This window comes from Acomys minous, assembly GCF_964271855.1.
Source record: "Acomys minous genome assembly, chromosome: 1".
Lineage (NCBI taxonomy): Eukaryota > Metazoa > Chordata > Mammalia > Rodentia > Muridae > Acomys > Acomys minous.
In genome coordinates this window covers 141,875,882-141,896,194 of record NC_140483.1, presented here as the reverse complement: position 1 = coordinate 141,896,194, position 20,313 = coordinate 141,875,882, and the positions used below count along the sequence as shown (strand labels likewise).

General features: G+C 46.2%; 1 protein-coding gene across 3 annotated transcripts; it reads left to right on the top strand.

The window, feature by feature from the left end:
* Positions 1-1,996: 1,996 nt before the first annotated feature.
* Positions 1,997-19,567, top strand: HEMGN (hemogen). 3 transcript variants are annotated; one of them, XM_084784452.1, is made up of 5 exons: positions 1,997-2,127; positions 9,523-9,653; positions 12,175-12,268; positions 15,968-17,274; positions 18,841-19,567. In XM_084784452.1, the coding sequence occupies exons 2-5, from the start codon at positions 9,575-9,577 to the stop codon at positions 18,948-18,950; spliced, it is 1,590 nt and encodes a 529-aa protein (XP_084640578.1). In that variant the 5' UTR covers positions 1,997-2,127; positions 9,523-9,574; the 3' UTR covers positions 18,951-19,567. The 3 variants fall into 3 exon arrangements, with proteins under 3 accessions (XP_084640578.1, XP_084640576.1, XP_084640577.1); XM_084784450.1 differs by having other exon boundaries at positions 9,502-9,653; XM_084784451.1 differs by lacking the exon at positions 1,997-2,127 and adding an exon at positions 4,169-4,276 and having other exon boundaries at positions 9,502-9,653.
* The last annotated feature ends 746 nt before the right edge of the window (positions 19,568-20,313 follow it).

Genomic DNA, 20,313 nt, shown 5'->3' with positions numbered 1-20,313 from the left:
GTTTTGTGGCCCCAGGTCTCACTGTGTAGCCCTGGATTTTCCTGGAACAACACATGTAGACCATGCTGGCCTCACAAAGTCCTGCCTGCCTCTGCCCTGTAAGTGCTGGGATTAAAGGCGTGCTCCTCTCTTACTTCTCTAGGTTCAGGTTTTTAGGGGGTGGAGGAGTTACCTTTGTGTACCCAGCAGCTTGCATATAGTTCTGGGTACCAACAAGTGAACGAGAAAGAGCAAGTGTGAAGGAGGAAAGGCTGAAAAAGAAGACAAGGAAGAAAATATACTGCCACCTGACTGCATTGAAAAGCAGGGGAGCAGACCTGAGAAGCAAGAGAGCGGCGCAGTTGAGGACAGGGCCAGCTTTACAGTCAAACTGCCTGTCTCTGGGGACATTGTCCTAGTTAGCTTTACCTGTCAACACAACAACCTAGACGGTACCACAGAGGGCCCACTTGAGGAAGTGCCCAGAGCAGATTGGCCTGTGGGCATTCTGTGGTGTTCCTGATTGTCAGTTGATATAAGAGGGGCCCAGCCCACTGGGCATGGTGGCACCAGCCTTTGATCCCAGCAGAGGCAGGTGGATTGTTGTGAGTTCAAGGCCAGCCTGGTCTACAAAGCAAGTCCAGAACAGCCAAGGCTACACAGAGAAACCCTGTCTTGAAAAACAAAACAAACAAAAAAAAGAGGACCCAGCCCACTGTGGGTAACACTACTCTTTGGGCAGGAGGTCCTGGACTGTATAAGAAAGCTCGCTAAGCACAGGCCTTCATGGTCCAGGAGAGCCTCCCCATCAGCCCCCCCCCCCCCATGGCTTCTGTTATACTCCCTTGGCTGTGGATGAGTTCCTAGGTGAGAGGCTACTGTGTGGGAACAGCAAGCACGCCTGGCTTCAAGTTCCTGCCCTGACTTCTTCCTCAATGATGGACTGTTACTTATAAGCTAAGATAAACCACGTCCTCTCCTGAGTTGCTTTTGGTCAGAGTGTTTTGTCACAGTAACGAGTGGAATGTAGGGAGGTGTGACATTGGGCATGGGGTTAGTTGCTGTGCTTTAGTGGCCTCCTCTGTAGAGTGGCGGCCTCTGTAGTACCAGCCTTGGAGGATGTTTCAAGAGTTTTCATTATACATGAAATATGTAGGGCAGTGCCTAGGCTATAGCAAGCAAAGGCTTAGTAAATATTAGTTATCACTATTACTTCGTGAAATAAAGTAAAGACTGTATCAGGAAAAAATACAAGATGCTATGACTCTGTTACCCTTCCAGCTCCAGCTGATGGCCAAGGCCAAGGTCATCAACGGCTACAACATGTGATGTCCTCAGCTTTTCAATTCGATGGCAGCAGCATTAGGCATCCATCTCTGCCTTCAGAACATAAAGATGTTTTTTTGGTTTTTGGTTTTTTTTGAGACAGGGTTTCTCTATATGTAGCCTTGCCTGTCCTGGACTCACTCTGTAGACCAGGCTGGCCTCGAGCTCACAGCAATCCACCTGCCTCTGCCTCCCAAGTGCTGGGAGGCATGTGACATTTGGCCTGTGCATACTTTTTAAGAGCTGGGATTCTGAACTCAAGGCCAACCTGTGCTATGTGGAAAGGCCCGGTCGCCAACAAACAAAAATGACAGCAGGAATTTATTCAATGTTTGGTGAATGAATATAGCACAGCAGATGTATTTATAAATGAAAAAAAAATATGTGCTAACAAGTGAGACGATGGTTCTGAAAAAGAGAGATCATCCTAGATGGGAAAAGGTAGTGGAACCACTTGGTTTTGAGCCTTAGCTCTGTCTCCTTCGAAATTTTTGTGACTTAGGGATGTAATCCAAACTCTTTTAAACTAGTCTTACCAGTGAACCAGGCATAGTGTTGGCTGGCAAATCAAGGGAGATGATTCAGGTAAGGGTTGGGTACCTATTATTAATTCACAGAGTGACCCCTGCCTCGTCTGGCTCAGCATCATCAGCAAAGGTTTTGTGATGGAATCACTTTGCTGCCAGGAACGCTGGGCACTGGGTAACCAAAGGTACCAGGCCTGCTGGGAAGACTCAGGAGAAATAGGGAGGGCAAATGGTGCTGTTTGATTGGAATGGGAGGCGAGAACTTTGGGAAGCTGACCTTCCGCTCCGGACCAAGGTTAGTCTTCCTTCCACAGGCCTGCTGAGACCTTAAAGGATTCTAAGCTCTAGCTATTGTTGTGCAGGGCGGGAGAGTGAGCTGAGAAGAGAGGAACAAACCTCTTCTCAGGTTTCCCCCACACTTGTAACAAAGGGATGGAAAAGGTGGAGGTGCTATGAGGAGAAACAAAAAGGTGGATTGCCAGGCGTGGTGGCACATAGCCTTAATGCCTGCATTTAGCAGCTAGCCTTCTTTACAGAGCGAGTGCGAGGCGAGGCAAGGCAAGACACAGTGAGATCCTGTATAAAAAAGAAGAGAAGGAAGAGGAGGAGGAGGAAAAGCCAGCTCTGGTGGCACAGCCTTGTAATCCTAAATCCTAGCTACTTAGGAGGCTGAGTCAAAGGGGTTGCAAATTCAAGGTGTTGTTGGTTACAGAGTAAATGAGGGTCATCCTGGTCAACTTAGTGAAAAACCTATCTCAAAAAACAAAACAACCAGAATAATAACAAAACCCCTTGTCATTAAAAAAGAAAGAAAGAAAAGGACTTGGGTTGTAGCTCAGTACTAGGGTGCTATCGTAGCTTGTCCAAGGTCCTGAGTTCAAGCTCCAGCACCGCAAAGAATGCATTTCCTGTTCATCCCTAAATAATGTTAAGCTCACCTCTCTCTTTTCCTTTTTTTCTTTTTTGTTTGTTTGTCTTTTGAGACAGGATTTCTCTTGTAGTCCTGGCTATCCTGGAACTCACTTTATAGACCAGGCTGGCCTTGAACTCACAAAAATCTGCCTGCCTCTGCCTCCCTGAATGCTGGGATGAAAGGTGTGCACCACCACGCCCAGCTGTGCTGAGGTTTTGCATCATGAGACCTCTTGGCAGTGAAGAATGCACATCAGAGACTACTTGCAAATGAGCTCTCTATACTTCTTTACGTTGGTACTGCTGCATGGCTGTAACGGTTGAGAGTAGCTGATTGGATCAGTTGTCTGCGATGAGAACATAAAGTCAAGAGGAACCGGGGCTCATCCTCAGCCAACCCCACCCACATCGTCTAGGGGGGAGTGAAAGCGCAGCCTGTGAGGAGGAAGAGAACAGAGGGAGATGAACAGCTCAGAGAAACCGCGATTCCTCAGTGAGTTTCGAGGCGGAAGGAAGTGCTCTGAGTGAGCTGACTGCAGAAAAGCTGAAGAACAGAAGCCGGGCAGGGACTACTAGGTTTTGCCATTAGGAATACTAAAATTTAGCGGGGCTGTGGTGGTGCACACCTTTTAACTCCCAGCCCTCAGGGTTCTCCGCCAGCCTAATCTACAGAGTGAGTTCCAGGACAGCCAGGGCTACACAGAGAGACCCTGTTTTGAAAAGCAAACAACAACAACAACAAAAGGAAAGCTCTTAGGTGGAAGGAGAAGTGAGACTGCAGGGCGGTGGGATGAACCTGTTGCAGGGCTGGGTACTGACCTCAGCACCTTGCAGACCTTGTGTTCCGCCGCTCAGCCCCACCTCTCACCCATGAAGGAGTGTGGGAGGAGGAAAGTCTGAGAATGTATTATTAGTTCCATTGTTCAGGGGCAGATAGACAGGCCAGGTGGTGGATTAAGGTGGAAGCAGAAGTGTCTTTCTTCAGGTTTCTACTCACGGATGCCTAGCTGAGTTATTATCAAATACTTTAATATTTGTGCATACACACATTAGAATTACATGCATACAATATAGCATCATGTGTAATATTAAAGGTATATGTGCATAATTTTTTTCCAAACAGGGTTTCTCTGTGTAGCCTTGGCTGTCCTGGACATGCTTTGTAGACCAGGCTAGCCTTGAATTCACAGCAGTTCACCTGCCTCTGCCTCCCAAGTGCTGGGACTAAAGGCGTGCGCCACCATGCCTGGCTATGTGTATACTTTTGAGTGATAGTGGCTAGCTGGCAGCCAGGGTCCAGCCATTCCGAAGCTGAAGAAGACATTATCTGTGTGTTAGGGCAGCATCTGTGTGAGCAGAGACAGCACTCGGTATCAGATGACTGCAGACTGAGAGGGAAACAAGAGCCGACAAAACCCCCTCCTTTTTTTTGAAGAAAGACAAGAAGCTTCATCAAGTATTTTGTCAAGAAAGGAGTTGGCGCTGCTCCCTTTTGACCCCAGCACTCAGGTGTCAGAGGCAGGTGGATTTCTGTGAGTTGTAGGCCAGCCTGGTGTACTTAGTGAGTTCTGGGCTAGTCAGGGGTGCACAGTGAGGCTCCTCCCCTGACTCTCCTACTCCAGTGTGTTTTAGGAAGGGACCCAGGTGCCTCACTGGAGCTCTTCAAGTCATGCATAGAACACTGCCAGATGTGTGGTGCTCACATCTGCACAAAGTTTCTTATTTCCTAAAGAGCTCTCGTGGTCTCCTTAGTCCTCAGAATTCACATGGTTTCTGGTTTAGAGAAAGAGAGCTAAGGAATGGAAAGAGTTAAGTGACTATACCCAAATTACCCTATGAGAGAAATGGCACAGCCATGCCCTTTGCCCTCTTTGGTGACTTCAAACCCTGCTCACGAGGCTTTCACAGCCGCAGGCTAGCGGAGGGGTGTGAACCAAAGTAGACCAAGGCTCTTTTGACCCTACTTTAAGGGCTCTAAAGTTCTATCAGTGATGCAGGCCTCTAATTCTAGACACTTGGATGGGGAAGGAGGACTGAGTGGTTAAATCTAGGCTTGGGGAGATGGCTCAGTGGGTAAGGGCACATGCTGCCAAGCCTGACCCTGAGTACCACCCCTGGAATCTATATGGTGTATGGAATCTGCACCAGGGTACACGGGGGCTCACCCAGACAGACTCACACACACACACACACACACTCACTCACATAGACTCACCCACACTTACACATCCACTCACACACATCCGCTCTCTCTCTCTCTCTCTCTCTCTCACACACACACACAGACACACACACACTTACACATTCAAATAAATGAATGATTAAAAAAAAAAAAGAACAATAACAAAACCCCTCAATGGTGGTGCCTGCCCTTAATCCCTGCACTCGGGAGGCAGAGGCAGGAGGAGGCCAGCCAGGTCTAGGAAGTGAGTCTAGGACAGCCAAGGCAACACAGAGAAACCCTATCTCGAAAAGCCAACAGCAGCAATAAATATAGCATATTATTATAAAATTTATGTATTTATAAAACAAACAAAAAAGACCCCGAAAACCAAAAAGCCCTCAGTCTAGCCTAAAATGCTGCTATCATTTTCTAGTCGGCGTTGCTATCGACTGAACTGTATCTGCTACACGGCTCCGCTGTTTTCTTATGCTCTCTTTGGATATCCATGATGTCCTCCAGCCAGGGCCTCTCAGTTCTGGGCCTTCTTCCCCCAAGCAAGCCCTCCTGCCTCTGCTCCAGGTGGCCAGACAGGAGCGGCTTCCCCCTTCGTGATACCTGGCTTTGTATAGTTCAAGAAGGGTCAGGCTTGGAGGCTGAAGGCCCAGGTTCCAAGCTCAAACTGTCAGTCTGGGTCTGTGACCTTAGTTACATCAGTGTCCTCATGGAGTTTCTTGAATGAGAAGGGAGGATGTTAAGATCTGTGTTGTAAAGACGCTGCAAGGACCCAGTAAAATGCTAAATGAGGCCCCGTGTTAGTTGTCTGTTTCAGCCATCTTGAAAAATCTTAATGACATTCAAAGGAAGAGACCTGGCTTTTCATTTTGCCTTAGGCCTCAGCAAATTATGTGTCTGGTCGAACCTGTATGTCCACAGCCAAATCTATATTTAACCTCTCTGGGTGTCACAGCCTGGAATGAACTGAATGGAACTGTTAGGAAAGAAATTGTTAGGCACTCCCCAGGCCTTCCTTGACTTCACACCAGCACAATCTGACAAGAAGTTTAAGTGAGACCAAATAAGCAGGCTTCCACCTGGCTTCCGGCACATCCTGCTTTTCTGGTTTTCTGTCCCTTGGCTGTTCTCCTGGATGTGCTCTCGCTCTGGAGCAGCACATTCAAACTAAAGTGTTCATCTTCCTCACACCTTCCCTTCTGGTAAAGACAACGCCATCCTCCCAGCTGATCAGACCCAAACCCTTGTCTTTGGCCTTTTCAACCAAATCCCTTTTGTTTGTTTTTGTTTTTGTTTGTTTGTTTTGTTTTTTTGTTTTTCTTTTTTTCTCTGTGTAGCCTTGGCTGTCCTGGACTCACTCTACACCAGGCTGGCCTTGAATTTTTTTTCAAACCTGTAAACTTAAAAACAACAACAACTGTAAACTACATAATGTCAACCAGGCATGGTGGCACACACCTTTAATCCCAGAACTCAGGAGGCAGAGGCAGGTGGATCTTTGTGAATTCAAGGCCAGCTTGATCTACAAAGTGAGTCCAGGACATCCAGGGCGAGAAAGAGAGAGAGAGAGAGAGAGAGAGAGAGAGAGAGAGAGAGAGAGAGAGAGAGAGAGACAGAGAGAGAGAGAAGAGAAGAGAAGAGAAGAGAAGAGAAGAGAAGAGAAGAAAATCTATAAAATGTCAAGGCTTTTTTTATTTTTAAAAACAAACAGGTCTTACTAGTAACCCAGGCTGGCCTTTACTCTTCACCCTCCTACGTAAGCTTTCTGAGAGGTGGACGTTGATGAACGGCAACAGAAAGAATGTAGTTCAGCTGACGGCACAGTTTTAAGTAAGTCACAGTGGCCGAACGTCCCTCATCCCAGGAAGCTGCCCCTATGCACGGTGGTGAGGGCACTGATGGAGATGACTGGGGCCAGCCAAGCCTGCTTTAAGATCATGCTATGGGGACAAACTGGTGACTCAGGATGGGATTGGGCCTATCCTGCCAAGGCTTTGTGGCCTAGAGGGAGGGTTTATGCACACATGTCTCGAATAAGGCAGCTTTTGTTAAAAAGATCTGGCCGCATAGTTACAGTGTTTAGTCTCTCACACTCTGGTAATAGAGCTGGACACAGGGACTGTAAGTTAGTGCAAAATAGCAGCATGGCTATTTCTGTTCCAAATTCCCGCTCTTGACTGCTTATCACACCAGAAACACCTTGCCTGACTTCCAATCTAGTTCCCTCCAAAATGTCTCTATTGGTCTCCACCCAGCATCACCCTCAATTTGTTCTTCACTTGAGACTCCACCCTCCAGAGTCTCTACATACAGAGTCTCCAGATAAAAGAAAAGGGGGGCAGCAGCCGAGAATGGCTGGGGATTTGTCAAGGGGCAAAAAGACTGAAGTTCTATTTCCTTCCAATAAAGATGTGTGGCCTTGGGCTGGCAGTATGGCTTAGTTTGTAGAGTACGTGCCTAGCATTTATGAAGTCCTGTGTTCCATCTTCAGCACCAGATAAGCTGGGCATGATGGTGCCCACCTGTAATGCCAGTACTCCTGGCATTGGGGTTGGGGCAGAAGAGTCAGATGTGTTCAAAACTCAACCTCAGCTACATAGTGAGTTCAAGGTCAACCTGGGGTACATGAGACCATGATTTTAACAAAGTATGTCCTCTGTCCCTTCTGAGTATGGAGTGCTCAGGGACTCTATGGCTCACTCCAGAATCCTGACAATCTTGCTCAGAAGGCAGCATAGAAGAGACATCCTGTCTAGTTGGCTATATCCCTGAACAGGTGTCAAGAGCTCTGGGGAAAATCTGATTTAGGAGTAGTTCTGCCATCTCTGAAAGTATTCTCAGAAAGACTCTATAACACTGTTTTATTGAACCACCACCCAACTAATTTTAAGAATTAAAACATTCACCGGGCGGTGGTAGCACACGCCTTTAATCCCAGCACTTAGGAGGCAGAGGCAGGCAGATCACTGTGAGTTTGAGTCTAGCCTGGTCTACAAAGTGAATCCAAGACAGCCAGGTATATAGTACATGTGCATATAAAGAGACGATAGCAGGAGAGGCAGAGGAAGAAGGAGGAAAGGTTCTCATGTAGGCCAGGGTTGGCCCCTAACTCCATATGCAGCTAAGGATAGCCTTGAACTTCTGACCCTTCTGCCTGTACCTTCCAAGTGCCAGGATGACAGTGTATGCCACTGTGCTGGGCCCATATGTTTTGTTTTTTCGAGGCAGGGTTTCTCTGTGTAGCCTTACCTCTTCTGGACTTGCTTTGTAGACCAGGCTGGCCTGGAACTCACAAAGATCCGCCTGCCTCTGCCTCCCCTCTCAAGTGCTGGGGATTAAAGGCGTGCGCCACCATGCCCGGCTAGGCCCATATGTTTATTAGGAATAAATTATTGAGGTTCAGTATGCTAGATACCAAAGGTACCACTTAGCAATGTGCCAGGCATATGGAAGATGTCTTACATGGCTCAGTAGCCTTGGCCGGGATCCTCAAAGCCAGCACTACTGTCTCCATGTTCCAAGTCTGCACTGGCTGTAGGCTAACCTGAACCAGGGCTGACTCTGGAACTCGAACCATTTTTCTCTCAGTCTGGCTCCAGAAAACAATGGGCCCTGTGTCTCCTGACTTGGCCTCCAAGTTCCCTCCTTGCCTGGGCCATGGTCCCCTCCCTGTGCCTACTCTCTCCATCAGTCTGCTTGTCCACTGGGAAGAGATCAGTTCCTTTGACCACAGCTTCGTTTCAGGAACATAATGCCATGTCTTTTCACTCAGAGAGGCTTTTCCAGCCCCTCCCGCTGGGTGAGTTAACAGCAGGTTATTCGTACTGGTGAGCACAAGGTAGAGATTAGCTTTGGATGCCTAGTGGGGGCTTTGTGTCTATTTGTTGTCTATTCTCGGGTCATACAGCATGGCTTGCTGACAGTTTCCAGGTGCTTAAAGTGAAGAGAGCCACACCTAGGAATTTTAATCCTTAGCTGACTCCCTAACCTTCACTTTCATAAGAATGTATGAAATCCCAGCATTTGGGAGGTAGAGGCAGATGGATCTCCGTGAGTTTGAAGCCAGCCTAGTCCACAAAGGGAGTCCAGGACAGCTAAGGCTACACAGAGAAACCCTGTCTCAAAAAAACAAAACAAAAACAAAAACAACAAAAAAGCATGAAACAGGCCAATAGAGGCACAGGAAAGGGATGTGGGTTGCTCTGGGCCACTGAATTGGTCAGAAACTAAACCCAGGGTTCTTCCTCTACTCTGCCACCTCTATTCATTAAAATGCCATCCCTCCAGTCACAGCTCGGAATGGCACCAGTCATTTGGTGTCCTAAAAAGGAATCCAGGTACATACTGGCAATAGGACCACGTAACTGCTGGGCAGGAGGCTGCATAAGCCAGACTGTGCCTGCATGAATAGCAATCTTGCAGCAGGGTGACAGGACCAGCACCAGCCATTTCCCGCTTCACACACACCTGTGCAGTGTGATAAAGACAGTGGGATTTGCCCACAGCTGTGGTCTAACCAGATAAAACTTTTAGGCGGGAAGTGACAAGCAAACCTGATTGGGCTTTTTTTTTTTTTTTAAGTGTTGTGATATTTTCAAAAAGCTTCTAGGCTGCTTGTGAAGTCAGAGCAAATACCAAGAGGTGTTGCGGCGAGATGGACGTGGGGAAGGACCAATCTCATCTGAAGCTCCATCAGGGCTCTGAGCATCATCTACAGAAGTCCCATGCCCCAGGTAATGACAGACCTTCAGAGCAGTTTTTTCTCTATCTCTTTTTTAATTGGTTGGATATGGGTTGGATGAGAAATGATAATGGGATACATCTATGGGAAGATGGACTGTGATCCATCTTAGTATTTTGATATGAAGAGCCTGCAACAGTCTAGAGAAGCACAAGGTGCAATAGACAGCCCGTTGGTAAGACATTCTCCTAAATGGGAGATGGCAAAACACCCATAGCTAAACAGCTGGGGCAAGAGGACCACACTCCTCCTGTTCTGTGTCAGAGCGAGTTGGCAGGATATTTGGAAGGATGTGGCAACAGGAACTCCACTGGGCCTGACCGGTATGAATGTTTACTCTTTTGGCTTCTAATTTATCTCAAGGTTTGCTCTAAAGCAGGATTTCTCAGAATGTTCTGTGGAGCCCTGATCTCTGAGAATACTCTAGGGCCCACTTTGAAAACTTTTAGCTTCTAATGAGCCTATAGACCTTCTTGGAATAAAAAACAAACAAATAAATAAATATATAACATTAAATACATTGGGATTACAAATGCTGTCATTGTACTAAGGTAGTCATCAACATTGTTAAAATTGTGATATATGTTTATTTATAGGTGCAGTCAGTCACCCCACACATTAGTGGGTCTCATAAACATAGTATCAAATCCAAAAGATCCATATCCACAAGTAATCACTGAAGCTCCATGCAAGAATTGTAGTGTCATAGAGGAAAAAAATTCTGTAATGTCTTTGCTAAAGTGCCACACTGCTAAAACCACTGTGGCCTTTACTCACACTCACACTTTGAAGGAAACTGAAATTCAAGAAAAGCTTGGTAAAAATAAAACTTTTCCCCGTCAAGAATCCCTGGGTTGGGGACACAGCTCAGCTGCATATTGCTTGCCTAGCATCCCGGGGTTCAATTCCCAGCACTACCAGAAAAGGAAAGAAAGGAAAGAAAAGGAAAGGAAAGGAAGGAAGGAAAGGAGCTGGGCTTAGTGGTGCACACTTTTAATCCTAGCACTCAGGAGGCAGAGGCAGGTGGATCACTGTGAGTTCGAGGCCAGCCTGGCCTACAAAGCGAGTCCAGGACAGCTAAGGCTACAGAGAGAAACCCTGTCTCAGAAAAACCAATTAATAATAATAATAATAATCTCTGCTTCCTGAGTGCTGGGATTAAAGGCATGCACCACCATGCCCAGCTATTAGTTGAATATTATTACAGTTTGACATATAAGGAAAAGAAATAAGTGACATGTTATATGCTTCCTGTGAGAGGAGTGCCTGACCCGAGAGTGTATCACCTAGCTTAAGTACCACGACATAGGAAAATTATAGTGTTAAAGGAACTATTTTTGATCTAATGTTAGGTTAATAAAAGATAAAATCATGGTATGCTATCATCACTCCTTTGTGTAATATATGGGCTGGATGAAAACAGGGAATGCAATAAAAACAGGTTATTATGTCAAAGATGACAGAACATGGCCTGTTTTTTTTAAAATTAGTCATACAAATATAAATTTATTTTGAATAAGTCAGTAGGTTGATAGCACACTGATGAACAAATACCATCTGTGTAGGTCTCTAAGCTTTTCACTCTCAAATGCTCATTAAATGTCTGCTCCAGCAGGGCAGTGGTGGTGCACGCCTTTAATCCCAGCACTTGGGAGGCAGAGGCAGGCAGATTACTGTGAGTTCGAGGCCAGCCTGGTCTACAAAGTGAGTCCAGGACAGCCAAGGCTACACAGAGAAACCCTATCTTGAAAAACCAAAATGAAAAAGAAAGAGAAAAAAAAACAAAAATACTTGCTCCACTGGGTGCGCTGCTGCAGCACTCTTAACTCAGCACTCCAGGTGCAGAGACAGGTGGGTCTCTGTGAGCCCGAGGGCAGGCTGCATAGGGAGACCCCTATCTCAACGAAGAAGGCTCCTCTACATGTTTTTAAAGGTGTAAGGATAAGGAAGACATGGTCCTTGACCTCACAAATCTAGGGTAAAACCCAGAATAGGGTTTCTAAAATTCTGTAGAGGGCTGGAGAGACAGCTCAGCAGTTAAGAACACTGTCTGAAGCCGGGCGATGCTGGTGCACTCCTTTAATCCCTGCACTCAGGAGGCTGAGGCAGGTGGATCTCTGAGTTCAAGGCCAGCCTGGTCTACAGAGTGAGTCTAGAACAGCTAAGCCAAGGCTACACAGAAAAACCTTGTCTAAAAAAAAAAAAGAAAGAAAGAAAGAAAAGAAAACAAAAAACAAACAAAAAAAGAGTACTGTCTGCTCTTCCAGAGAACCTGGGTTCAATTCCCAGCATCCACATGGCAGCTACTGACTCCAGATCCAGGGGATCTGATGTCCTCTTCTGGCCTCCTTAGGCACCAGACATTCATGTGGTGCACAGACACACATGCAGGGAAAATACCAATGCATGTGAAATAATACTAGTTTAGAATAAATAAATAATAAATAAATAAACCTTAGGTACACCATGGCTTGACAGCACACTCCTCAGTAACTTTGCTTTTCATCCGGCAGGCATCATTGGAACCTGGAATTTGAGAAACAGAGAACTGCTCCGGAAGAGAAAAGCTGAAGTGCAGGAGAAGCAGACGTCACAATGGCTCCTTGGGTAGGCTCCTTCCCGAGAGAGGGTTGACTGTGGGTGTCACACAGCCACACTCCTGCTCATACTATTGTCCTAAGAGTCCTCTGAGTTGTTGGTGTGGTGCCTCTGGTTTTTGTTTGTTTTAAAAGTAGAAGCTGGTGGGTTATCTCTCTTGCCTAGTGTCACAGCAGTAGAGTCATGACAACAGAAATGTCCCAGTCTTTCTTTCTCTAGTATTTTTAACTGTGAGCCTAACCTTTCATGGCTGAGCCATCTCTCCAGCCCATGCTTTCTTTCTCTGTGTTTCCACCAGTCCCTGAGGCAGGCTCCAGCATGGAAGGATGTCTGTCTGGACTATTAGGGGTAGCTCCTGCTATCCTTTATTTTGCTAGTGTTAAAAAGGTCCATAAGGCCTGGCTTGGTAGTGCATTCAAGTAATGCCAGCATTTAAGAGAGTGGTATTGCCGGGCGGTGGTGGCGCACGCCTTTAATCCCAGCACTCGGGAGGCAGAGGCAGGCGGATTTCTGTGAGTTCGAGGCCAGCCTGGTCTACAAAGTGAGTCCAGGACTGTCAAAGCTAACACAGAGAGACCCTTTCTCGAAAAACCAAAGCAAAACAAAACAAAACAAAAAAAGAGAGTGGTATTGGAACACTGTGAGTTTCGTGCCTGAAGGGCTTAGTGAGAATACATATTAAAACAAAAACTGTGACTCTGGTGCCTGGTTTTGAGACCCTTTTCTTCCTACTGGATTGCCTCATCCAAGACTTGATATGAGGGTGTATGCCTAGTCTATTGTAACTTGTTATGTCTTGTTCGGTTGATATCCCTTGGAGACCTGCTGTTTTCTAAAGGGAAGCAGAGGAGGAATGGATCTGGGGGAGAGAGGAGGCGGGGGAGGGTCTGAGAGGAGTGACAGGAGGGGAAACTTGTGGTTTGGATGTAACCTATGAGAGAAGAATAAATTTTAAAATAATAAATAAAAACAATAATATAAAAGAAACAGAAAAACAAGGGGCTGCAGAAATGGCTCAACAGTCAAGCACACTGCTCCCAACATCCACGTGGCACAGATACCCGGGCAAACAGCCTTCATGCACATTAAAATGAGAGGGGTGGGGGAACTTGCCTGGGAGCAAAAATGACCAGCCTAATGCTCCAACTTCCTAGTCATTGACCCTGGGCATGTTAGGGCACGTTTATTGTTTTTAAAAATGTGTGTCTGTGAGCTGGGTGTGGTGGCACTTGGGAGGCAGAGGTAGGTGGATCACTGTGAGTTCAAGGCCAGCCAAGGCTACACAGAGAAACCGTGTCTCAGGGAAAAAAAAATGTGTGTGTGTGTAGATGTGTGACATGAAGCCAGAGGTGCACGGGACCCTCTGGAGCTGGAGTTATAGGCAGCTGCAAGTTGCCCCATGTGGATGTTGGGAATTGAATTTGCACCCTTGGCAAGAGCAATATGTGCTTTTTAACTATTAAGCTATGTCTCCAGCCCCACAGGGTTTTACTCTGTAGCCCAACATGGCCTGAAGCTCACAGCAATCCTCCTGCCTCTGCTTCTCAAGTCCTGTGATTTCAGGTGTGGGCCATCAAACTTTATATCATCTCTCTAATCTAGACATTTGGCATACAATAAGCATTTTATATCATAAACTGGCCAGCTTGGTGGCCCAGTAGATAAGATACCCTGAGCTTGAGCCTCAGAACCTACATAGTGGAAGGAGAGAGGCAACTCCTGAAAGGTGTCCTCTGACCTACACACACACACACACACACACACACACACACACACACACACACACATACACACACACACACATACACACACACATACACACACACACACACATACACACACACACACACACACACACACACACACACACACACACACACACTGGTACATGCACTTCCCCCACCCACAAATAAATAAATGTAAGGGGGGAAAAAGGATAAGAATTATCATTTGACAAAGTTAGACTTGGCGGTGCACATCTACAACCCACTGGGGAGGAAGGCATATAGGGTCTCACACTGTAACCCAGCCTAGGCAGGGACTCCAGGCGGCCCTCTCTTCAGTTTGCAGAAGAGTCACCACAGCCACAGCCCAGGACTTCTCGAGGGGAGGAGGAGCACTGTCCATTCATATAGCACATTTCTATCCAAGCTCTATATAATTTCATTTTGTTTTGTTTTGTTTGAGAGTTTCTCTGTGTAGCCCTAGCTGTCCTGGAACTCACTCTGTAGATCAGGCTGACCTCAAACTCAGAGATCTACCCGCCTCTGCTTCCTGAATGCAGGGATTTAAAGGGCATGCGCCACCACCACAAGGCTTTTAAAAGTTATATTTTAAGTTACATTTTATTTATTTAATATGTGAATATGTGGGAGTATCCATGCATGTGGAACTCAGAAGACAATGTGTGGGCCTCAGCTCTCTCCTCCCACCATATGGATCTTGGGAATGAATTCAGGTCATCAGGTGCTGAGCCATCTCCTTGGCCCTAATTAAAAATTTTAATTAGTTTCCCCAACAGTGGGTTTCCATAGGCTTTTTCTTTCTTTTCTTTTCTTTTTCCTTTTTTTTTTTTTTTTTTTTTTTGAGACAGGCTTTCTCTGTGTAGCTTTGGCTGTCCTGGACTCTCTTTGTAGACCAGGCTGGCCTCAAACTCACAGAAATCCACCTGCCTCTGCCTCCCAAGTGTCTCCACTGCCCAGCTTTATAGGCTTTTTCATACATCCTTAATTAGGGTTAAAACACTCCCTCCCTTTGTTGGGCATGGTGGCGCACGCCTGTAATCCCAGCACGCTGGAAGCAGAGGCAGGCAGATCACTGTGAGTTCGAGGCCAGCCTGGTCTACAAAGGGAGTCCAGGACAGCCAAGGCTACACGGAGAAATCCTGTCTTGGAAAACCAAACCACATAAAACTAAACAAAAAACCTGACTCCCTCCCTCCTATAAATAAATGTACCGGATGTGGTGGCACGTGACTTTAATCTCAGCACGCGGGAGGCAGGCAGATCTCTGTGAGTTCGAGGCCAGCCTGGTCTATAGAGCAAGTTCTAGGACAGCCAGGGCTACCCAGAGAGACCTTGTCTCGAAAAACCACACAAAACAATGTGTATGTGCAGGTGCATGTGTGTGTGTGTGTGTGTGTGTGTGTGTGTGTGTGTGTGTGTGTGTAAGCTGGACAGAAGACAATCTCAGGTGTCATCTTCAGGAGCACCGTCCACCTCCTATGAGGCAGAGTCTCTCACTGACCTGGAGTCTCTCACTGACCTGGAATTCTTCAATTAGGTTCAACTAGCTGACCAGAAAGGCCCAGGGCTCTCTGCCTCCCCAGTTCTGAGTTTAGGTGGCTGCAGGAGATACATAGAGCAAGGTCAAGCCCTTTACCACTGACTCCCCAAGTGCGCTCTCCCTCCCTCCCTCCCTCTCTCTCTCTCTCTCTCTCTCTCTCTCTCTCTCTCCCACCCCCCCCCCCACACACATACACACACTCAAACACACTTTAGATTTAAAACCATAAAGTCCTGAAAGAACACTTCCCTAATGATTAAACACCTAGAATTGTTCATTTTGCAAACATGGAAGTTGATGTCTGGGGAGGTTAAGGACTTGTTTAAGGTCATGTGACATGACCATAAAGACAAGGTGGATATCGGAAGCATTCATTTGGACCCTGTAGCGCTGTTGCTGACATTAATTCTGGTCTCTCTGCAGAGAGCACAAAAAACGCAAGTATCAGAGAAAAGGAAAAGGAAATCAAAGAGGCCAAAGAAGACAAGAGAACAGAGAGTCTCAGCCACAATCGGAAAAGGAAAAGTTGCAGGAAGAATCAGTACTTGCTGAGGAAGAGACTGAGCACCCTGAACCCCGTGTGACCACCGAAGCTCTCCCCTTGCTGGCGTCCTCCACAAAAACTGAGCCTGCAGAACGCTGTCCTGAAGTACACCAAGAAAGCATTCAGTGCCAGGACGTAGCCATACAGAACCATTCTCAAACACATCAACACGAGCCCAAACCTGAAGGCCGCTCACCTACCACGTGCCAAGAAATAGCGACACTTCAACATTCTTCTAAAATGTGCCGAGACTTGGCTAAACCTGAGGCGCTCTCTCCTAAAATGTGCCAGGAAACAGCTGTGCCCCAAACCCATCCGTCCAAAGTACCCCAAGATATGACTGAACCTGAGGTACTCTCTCCTAAAATGTGCCAGGAAACAGCTGTGCCCCAAACCTATCCGTCCAAAGTACCCCAAGATATGACCAAACTTGAGGCACTCTCTCCTAAAATGTGCCAGGAAACAGCTGTGTTCCAAACCCATCATCCCAAAGTACCCCAAGATATGACCGAACCTGAGGCGCTCTCTCCTAGAATGTGCCAGGAAACAGCTGTGCTTCAAGAATATACTTTGAAAACCTGCCAAGATGTAGCCATTCCTGAAGTCCTCTCTCTTACAACACATCAAGATATGGCTGTTCCCAAAGCCCTTCCCTGTACAGCACCTGGAGCTGCTGCTGGCTCAGAAGGATGCTCACCTGAAGCAACCCCCGAGTCAGATGTGCCTGAAAGCTATCCCGAATCAGTCAAACCAGAGAAAAATACTTCCCACCCAGACCAGGGGATGGGTGTGACTGAAGACTTCCTTTCTGAAACCGGAGAATGCAATGTGTCTAAAGACTTTTCTACAAACACACACCAAGAAGCAGCCGAATCTGAATTTGTTTCTCATGAGACCTATGAAGAACTCACTGCGCCTACAGTCTCCTCTCATAAAACAATCCAAGAATCACCTGTGTCTGACAAATATCCCCATGAAACATGCCAACCAACACCTGGGCTTGACAACTATTCACTGGAAAGCTTCCGAGAAGCGGCGGGGCCTGAAGACCTCTCTATGAAGGCCCGTGAGAAGAGGCATGGGCCTAAAGATTGCCTTCCAGAAGGAGCTCCGGAAGTAGGTGGGGCCCAGGGGCCGAACCCTGATGCACACCAGGATGGGGAGGACTCTGGTACTTTCTCTCAAGGTAGGGGGCTTGTACAGCCACAGCTCCTTCAGAAGTTGACTTAGAGCTGTCTTTGCCATAGCTCATGGGAGCTATGAATATCCCTGGGTCTTTTCAAGTAAAATATATTTTCAGGCAACCAACATTCTTTGGTTGGCACATTTCCAAATAATTTAAATAATTGAAAATTCTAGTTACCTATTTTGAGAAACTATAGTAAGAGAAACAAACCTGGAATTGGATTAACTATGTGCAAAAAAATACTTTTTTTATTTTTGAGCTGGTACTCGCTATGTAACTGTGCTGATTGGTTTTCATGCTTGAAACCAAATTCTGGTCCTCTGGAAGAGTAGCAAGTCCTTTTAAGCGTGAGTCTCTTATCCAGCCCTAAAAAGATCTCTCTATTCCTCCCTCCCTCTCTCTCTCTCTCTCACACACACACACACATACACACACACACACACACACACACACACACACACACACACTCACACTCACACACTTACATACACATGTATGCCTTTTAAAACACGGAAGGGGCTGGGGAGATGGCTCAGTGGTTAAGAGCGCCGCCTGCTCTTCCAAAGGTCCTGAGTTCAATTCCCAGCAACCACATGGTGGCTCATAACTATCTGTAATGTGATATGGTGCCCTCTTCTGGCATGTAGGAGTACATGCAAGCAGAGCACTGTATACATAATAATAAATAAAATCTTAAAAAAATAAAATAAAACACGGAATATTTTTTATTATTTATACAGTATTCTGCCTGCATGTGAGCCAGCAGGTCAGAAGAGGGCACCAGATCTCATTATAGATGGGTATTAGCCACCATGTGGTTGCTGGGAATTGAACTCAGGACCACACCTTTAAATCCTAGCACTGAGAAGGCAGAGGCAGATGGATCTCCCTCTGTGAGTTCCAGATTGACCTACCTGGTGAGTACCATACAACTAGGGTTACATAATGAGATTCTGTCTGAAAAGCCAAGCCAACTAAACAAACAGAAATGCATTGGATGGGAGGAGAGAGAACTTAGTGGTCAAAAGCATGTACTGTTCTTGCAGAAGACTCAAGTTTGGTTTCCAGCACCCATATGGTGCCTTACAACTGCCTGTAATTTCAGTTCCATGGGGTTTAATGCCCTTCTTTATCCTCACAGGGCTCCTGCACACACGTGGTACACATTAAATGACCACAGGCACACAAATACACATAACTATGAATCTTCAAAAAAGAGCATATGTAGTTGGGTGTGGTGGTGCACACCTGTAATCCCAGCACTTGGGGAGGCAGAGGCAGGAGGGTCTCTGTGAGTTCAAGGCCAGCCTGGTCTACAAAGCAAGTCTAGGACAGCGAAGGCTAAAACAAAGAAACCCTGTCTTGAAAAAAACCCAACTCCTCCCCCACAAAGAACCCCATAAAAACACCATTTTTTATGACATGGCTTTTTAATACTCAAGTCTCTACTCCAGCTGAAATGTGTCTGGATGGTCCATGGCATAGCCTCCCACTCCCAAGTGAGGAACGGACTGTGTCAGTGTTGTTTATTAAATCTACTATTTTGTATTTTATTTGATTGTACAGAAATGAAGGAAAGAGCCAAAGCAGATCAAGATGCAGAAACTCCAGCGGGTCCACAGGGCCCCCAAGAGAACTGTCCAGAAAATGACATCTATGGCTATGCTCTATTTTAACAGCGCTCAGTGAGGAAGCTGCAGCCCAGCTGAATACAATGTGTACATCTTCTGTACGAATTTTCTGAAACATTGCACCAATTGCTACTATTTGCATTCCTATTTGAACTTGTGGGTTTTTTTCCCGTTTGTAGATCATATCTAAGAGAATTAACATTTTTAAGGCTCTAACACATAGGCAGTTGTGTGTGTGTGTGTGCGTGCGTGTGTGTGCTCTTGCTTGCAGAGGTGTATATGTGTATTTGGAGAAGATAGTTTAGGGAAGGGACAAATACGAGCAGGGGAATGGGTAAGTTGTTGCTTTTTCCATCTAAGAAGAAATGTATATTTGCTAATTTTGAGGAGCAGATAGCAATTAAATGTGAACACTTAATATTTTGAAAGTATATAGTTTCTTGTGAACTTTGTCAACTATTGATGTTGGAACAACATTAGAATTTTATTTAAGCTTTACATGTCTCTCTGAGTTAATCTGAACAATTCTTATTCTGGGATTTCTTACAAGTTTTTTTGGAATTGATGAATGCCATTTACTTCTGTGTGTGAACCTGAGCCTTCTATTTCTATTTTTTAAACTGTATTTGTAAAAAAATGTATATTAAATTGTTACTATGGGCTTCTCTGTGTTACAAAAACCTGTCTTGGTTTGTGCTGGGGTGGGGTGGTAAACACCTAGTTGGCACACCATCTTTGCTCACTAGAGTTTAATGTGGTCTCATAGAGAAACAACCAGAAAACAAATCATTATAAAAGAAAGTGCCAAATGCAGCAGCTACTCCCCAGGAGCCTAGACCCTGGCTCTTGGGTGTTTTCCTTCTATAAGAGTACCTCTCTTAGCTGGGCGCAGTAGTGCAGGCCTGTAATGCCAGCACTCGGGGAGGCAAAGGCAAGCAGATCTCTGTGAGTTCAAAGCCAGCCTGGTCTACAAAGTGAGTCCAGGATAGCTAAGACTACAGAGAAACCCTGTCTCAAAAACTCAATCAACCAACCAGAGCACCTTGTAGACCAGGCTGGCCTTGAACTCATGAAGATCTGCTTGCCTCTGCCTCCTGAGTGCTGGGATTAAAGACATGTGCCACCATGCCCAGCCTTAACCCTCCTCCTTAAAATCTGTATTAAAGTTTCATTAATAGCCTCTCCCAAAGGAAACAGCACTGATGCCATATAAACAGTACATGGCTAGGAGTGCTTGCCTATCCTTGAGAGACGGGCAGGATCTGCACAGGAGACCCGGTGCAGTACAGTTCAAGGTCAAGAGAACTGTATGCCACTGGGTCAGGTTCTTATGGAACAGAAACGTTGTCATGAGGCAGCTAATCTACGATTGGAGTGCAGTTACAGGAGGTTGTGAGGCTTTGACATG

What these genes read in the sequence shown, in the direction of transcription:
- HEMGN (XM_084784452.1), top strand. Translation starts at nt 9,575, where the DNA reads ATGGACGTGGGGAAGGACCAATCTCATCTGAAGCTCCATCAGGGCTCT. An exon ending in ACGTCACAATGGCTCCTTGG is followed by an intron (nt 12,269 to 15,967) that starts GTAGGCTCCTTC and finishes GTCTCTCTGCAG; the next exon opens with AGAGCACAAAAAACGCAAGT. An exon ending in CTCTGGTACTTTCTCTCAAG is followed by an intron (nt 17,275 to 18,840) that starts GTAGGGGGCTTG and finishes TTGATTGTACAG; the next exon opens with AAATGAAGGAAAGAGCCAAA.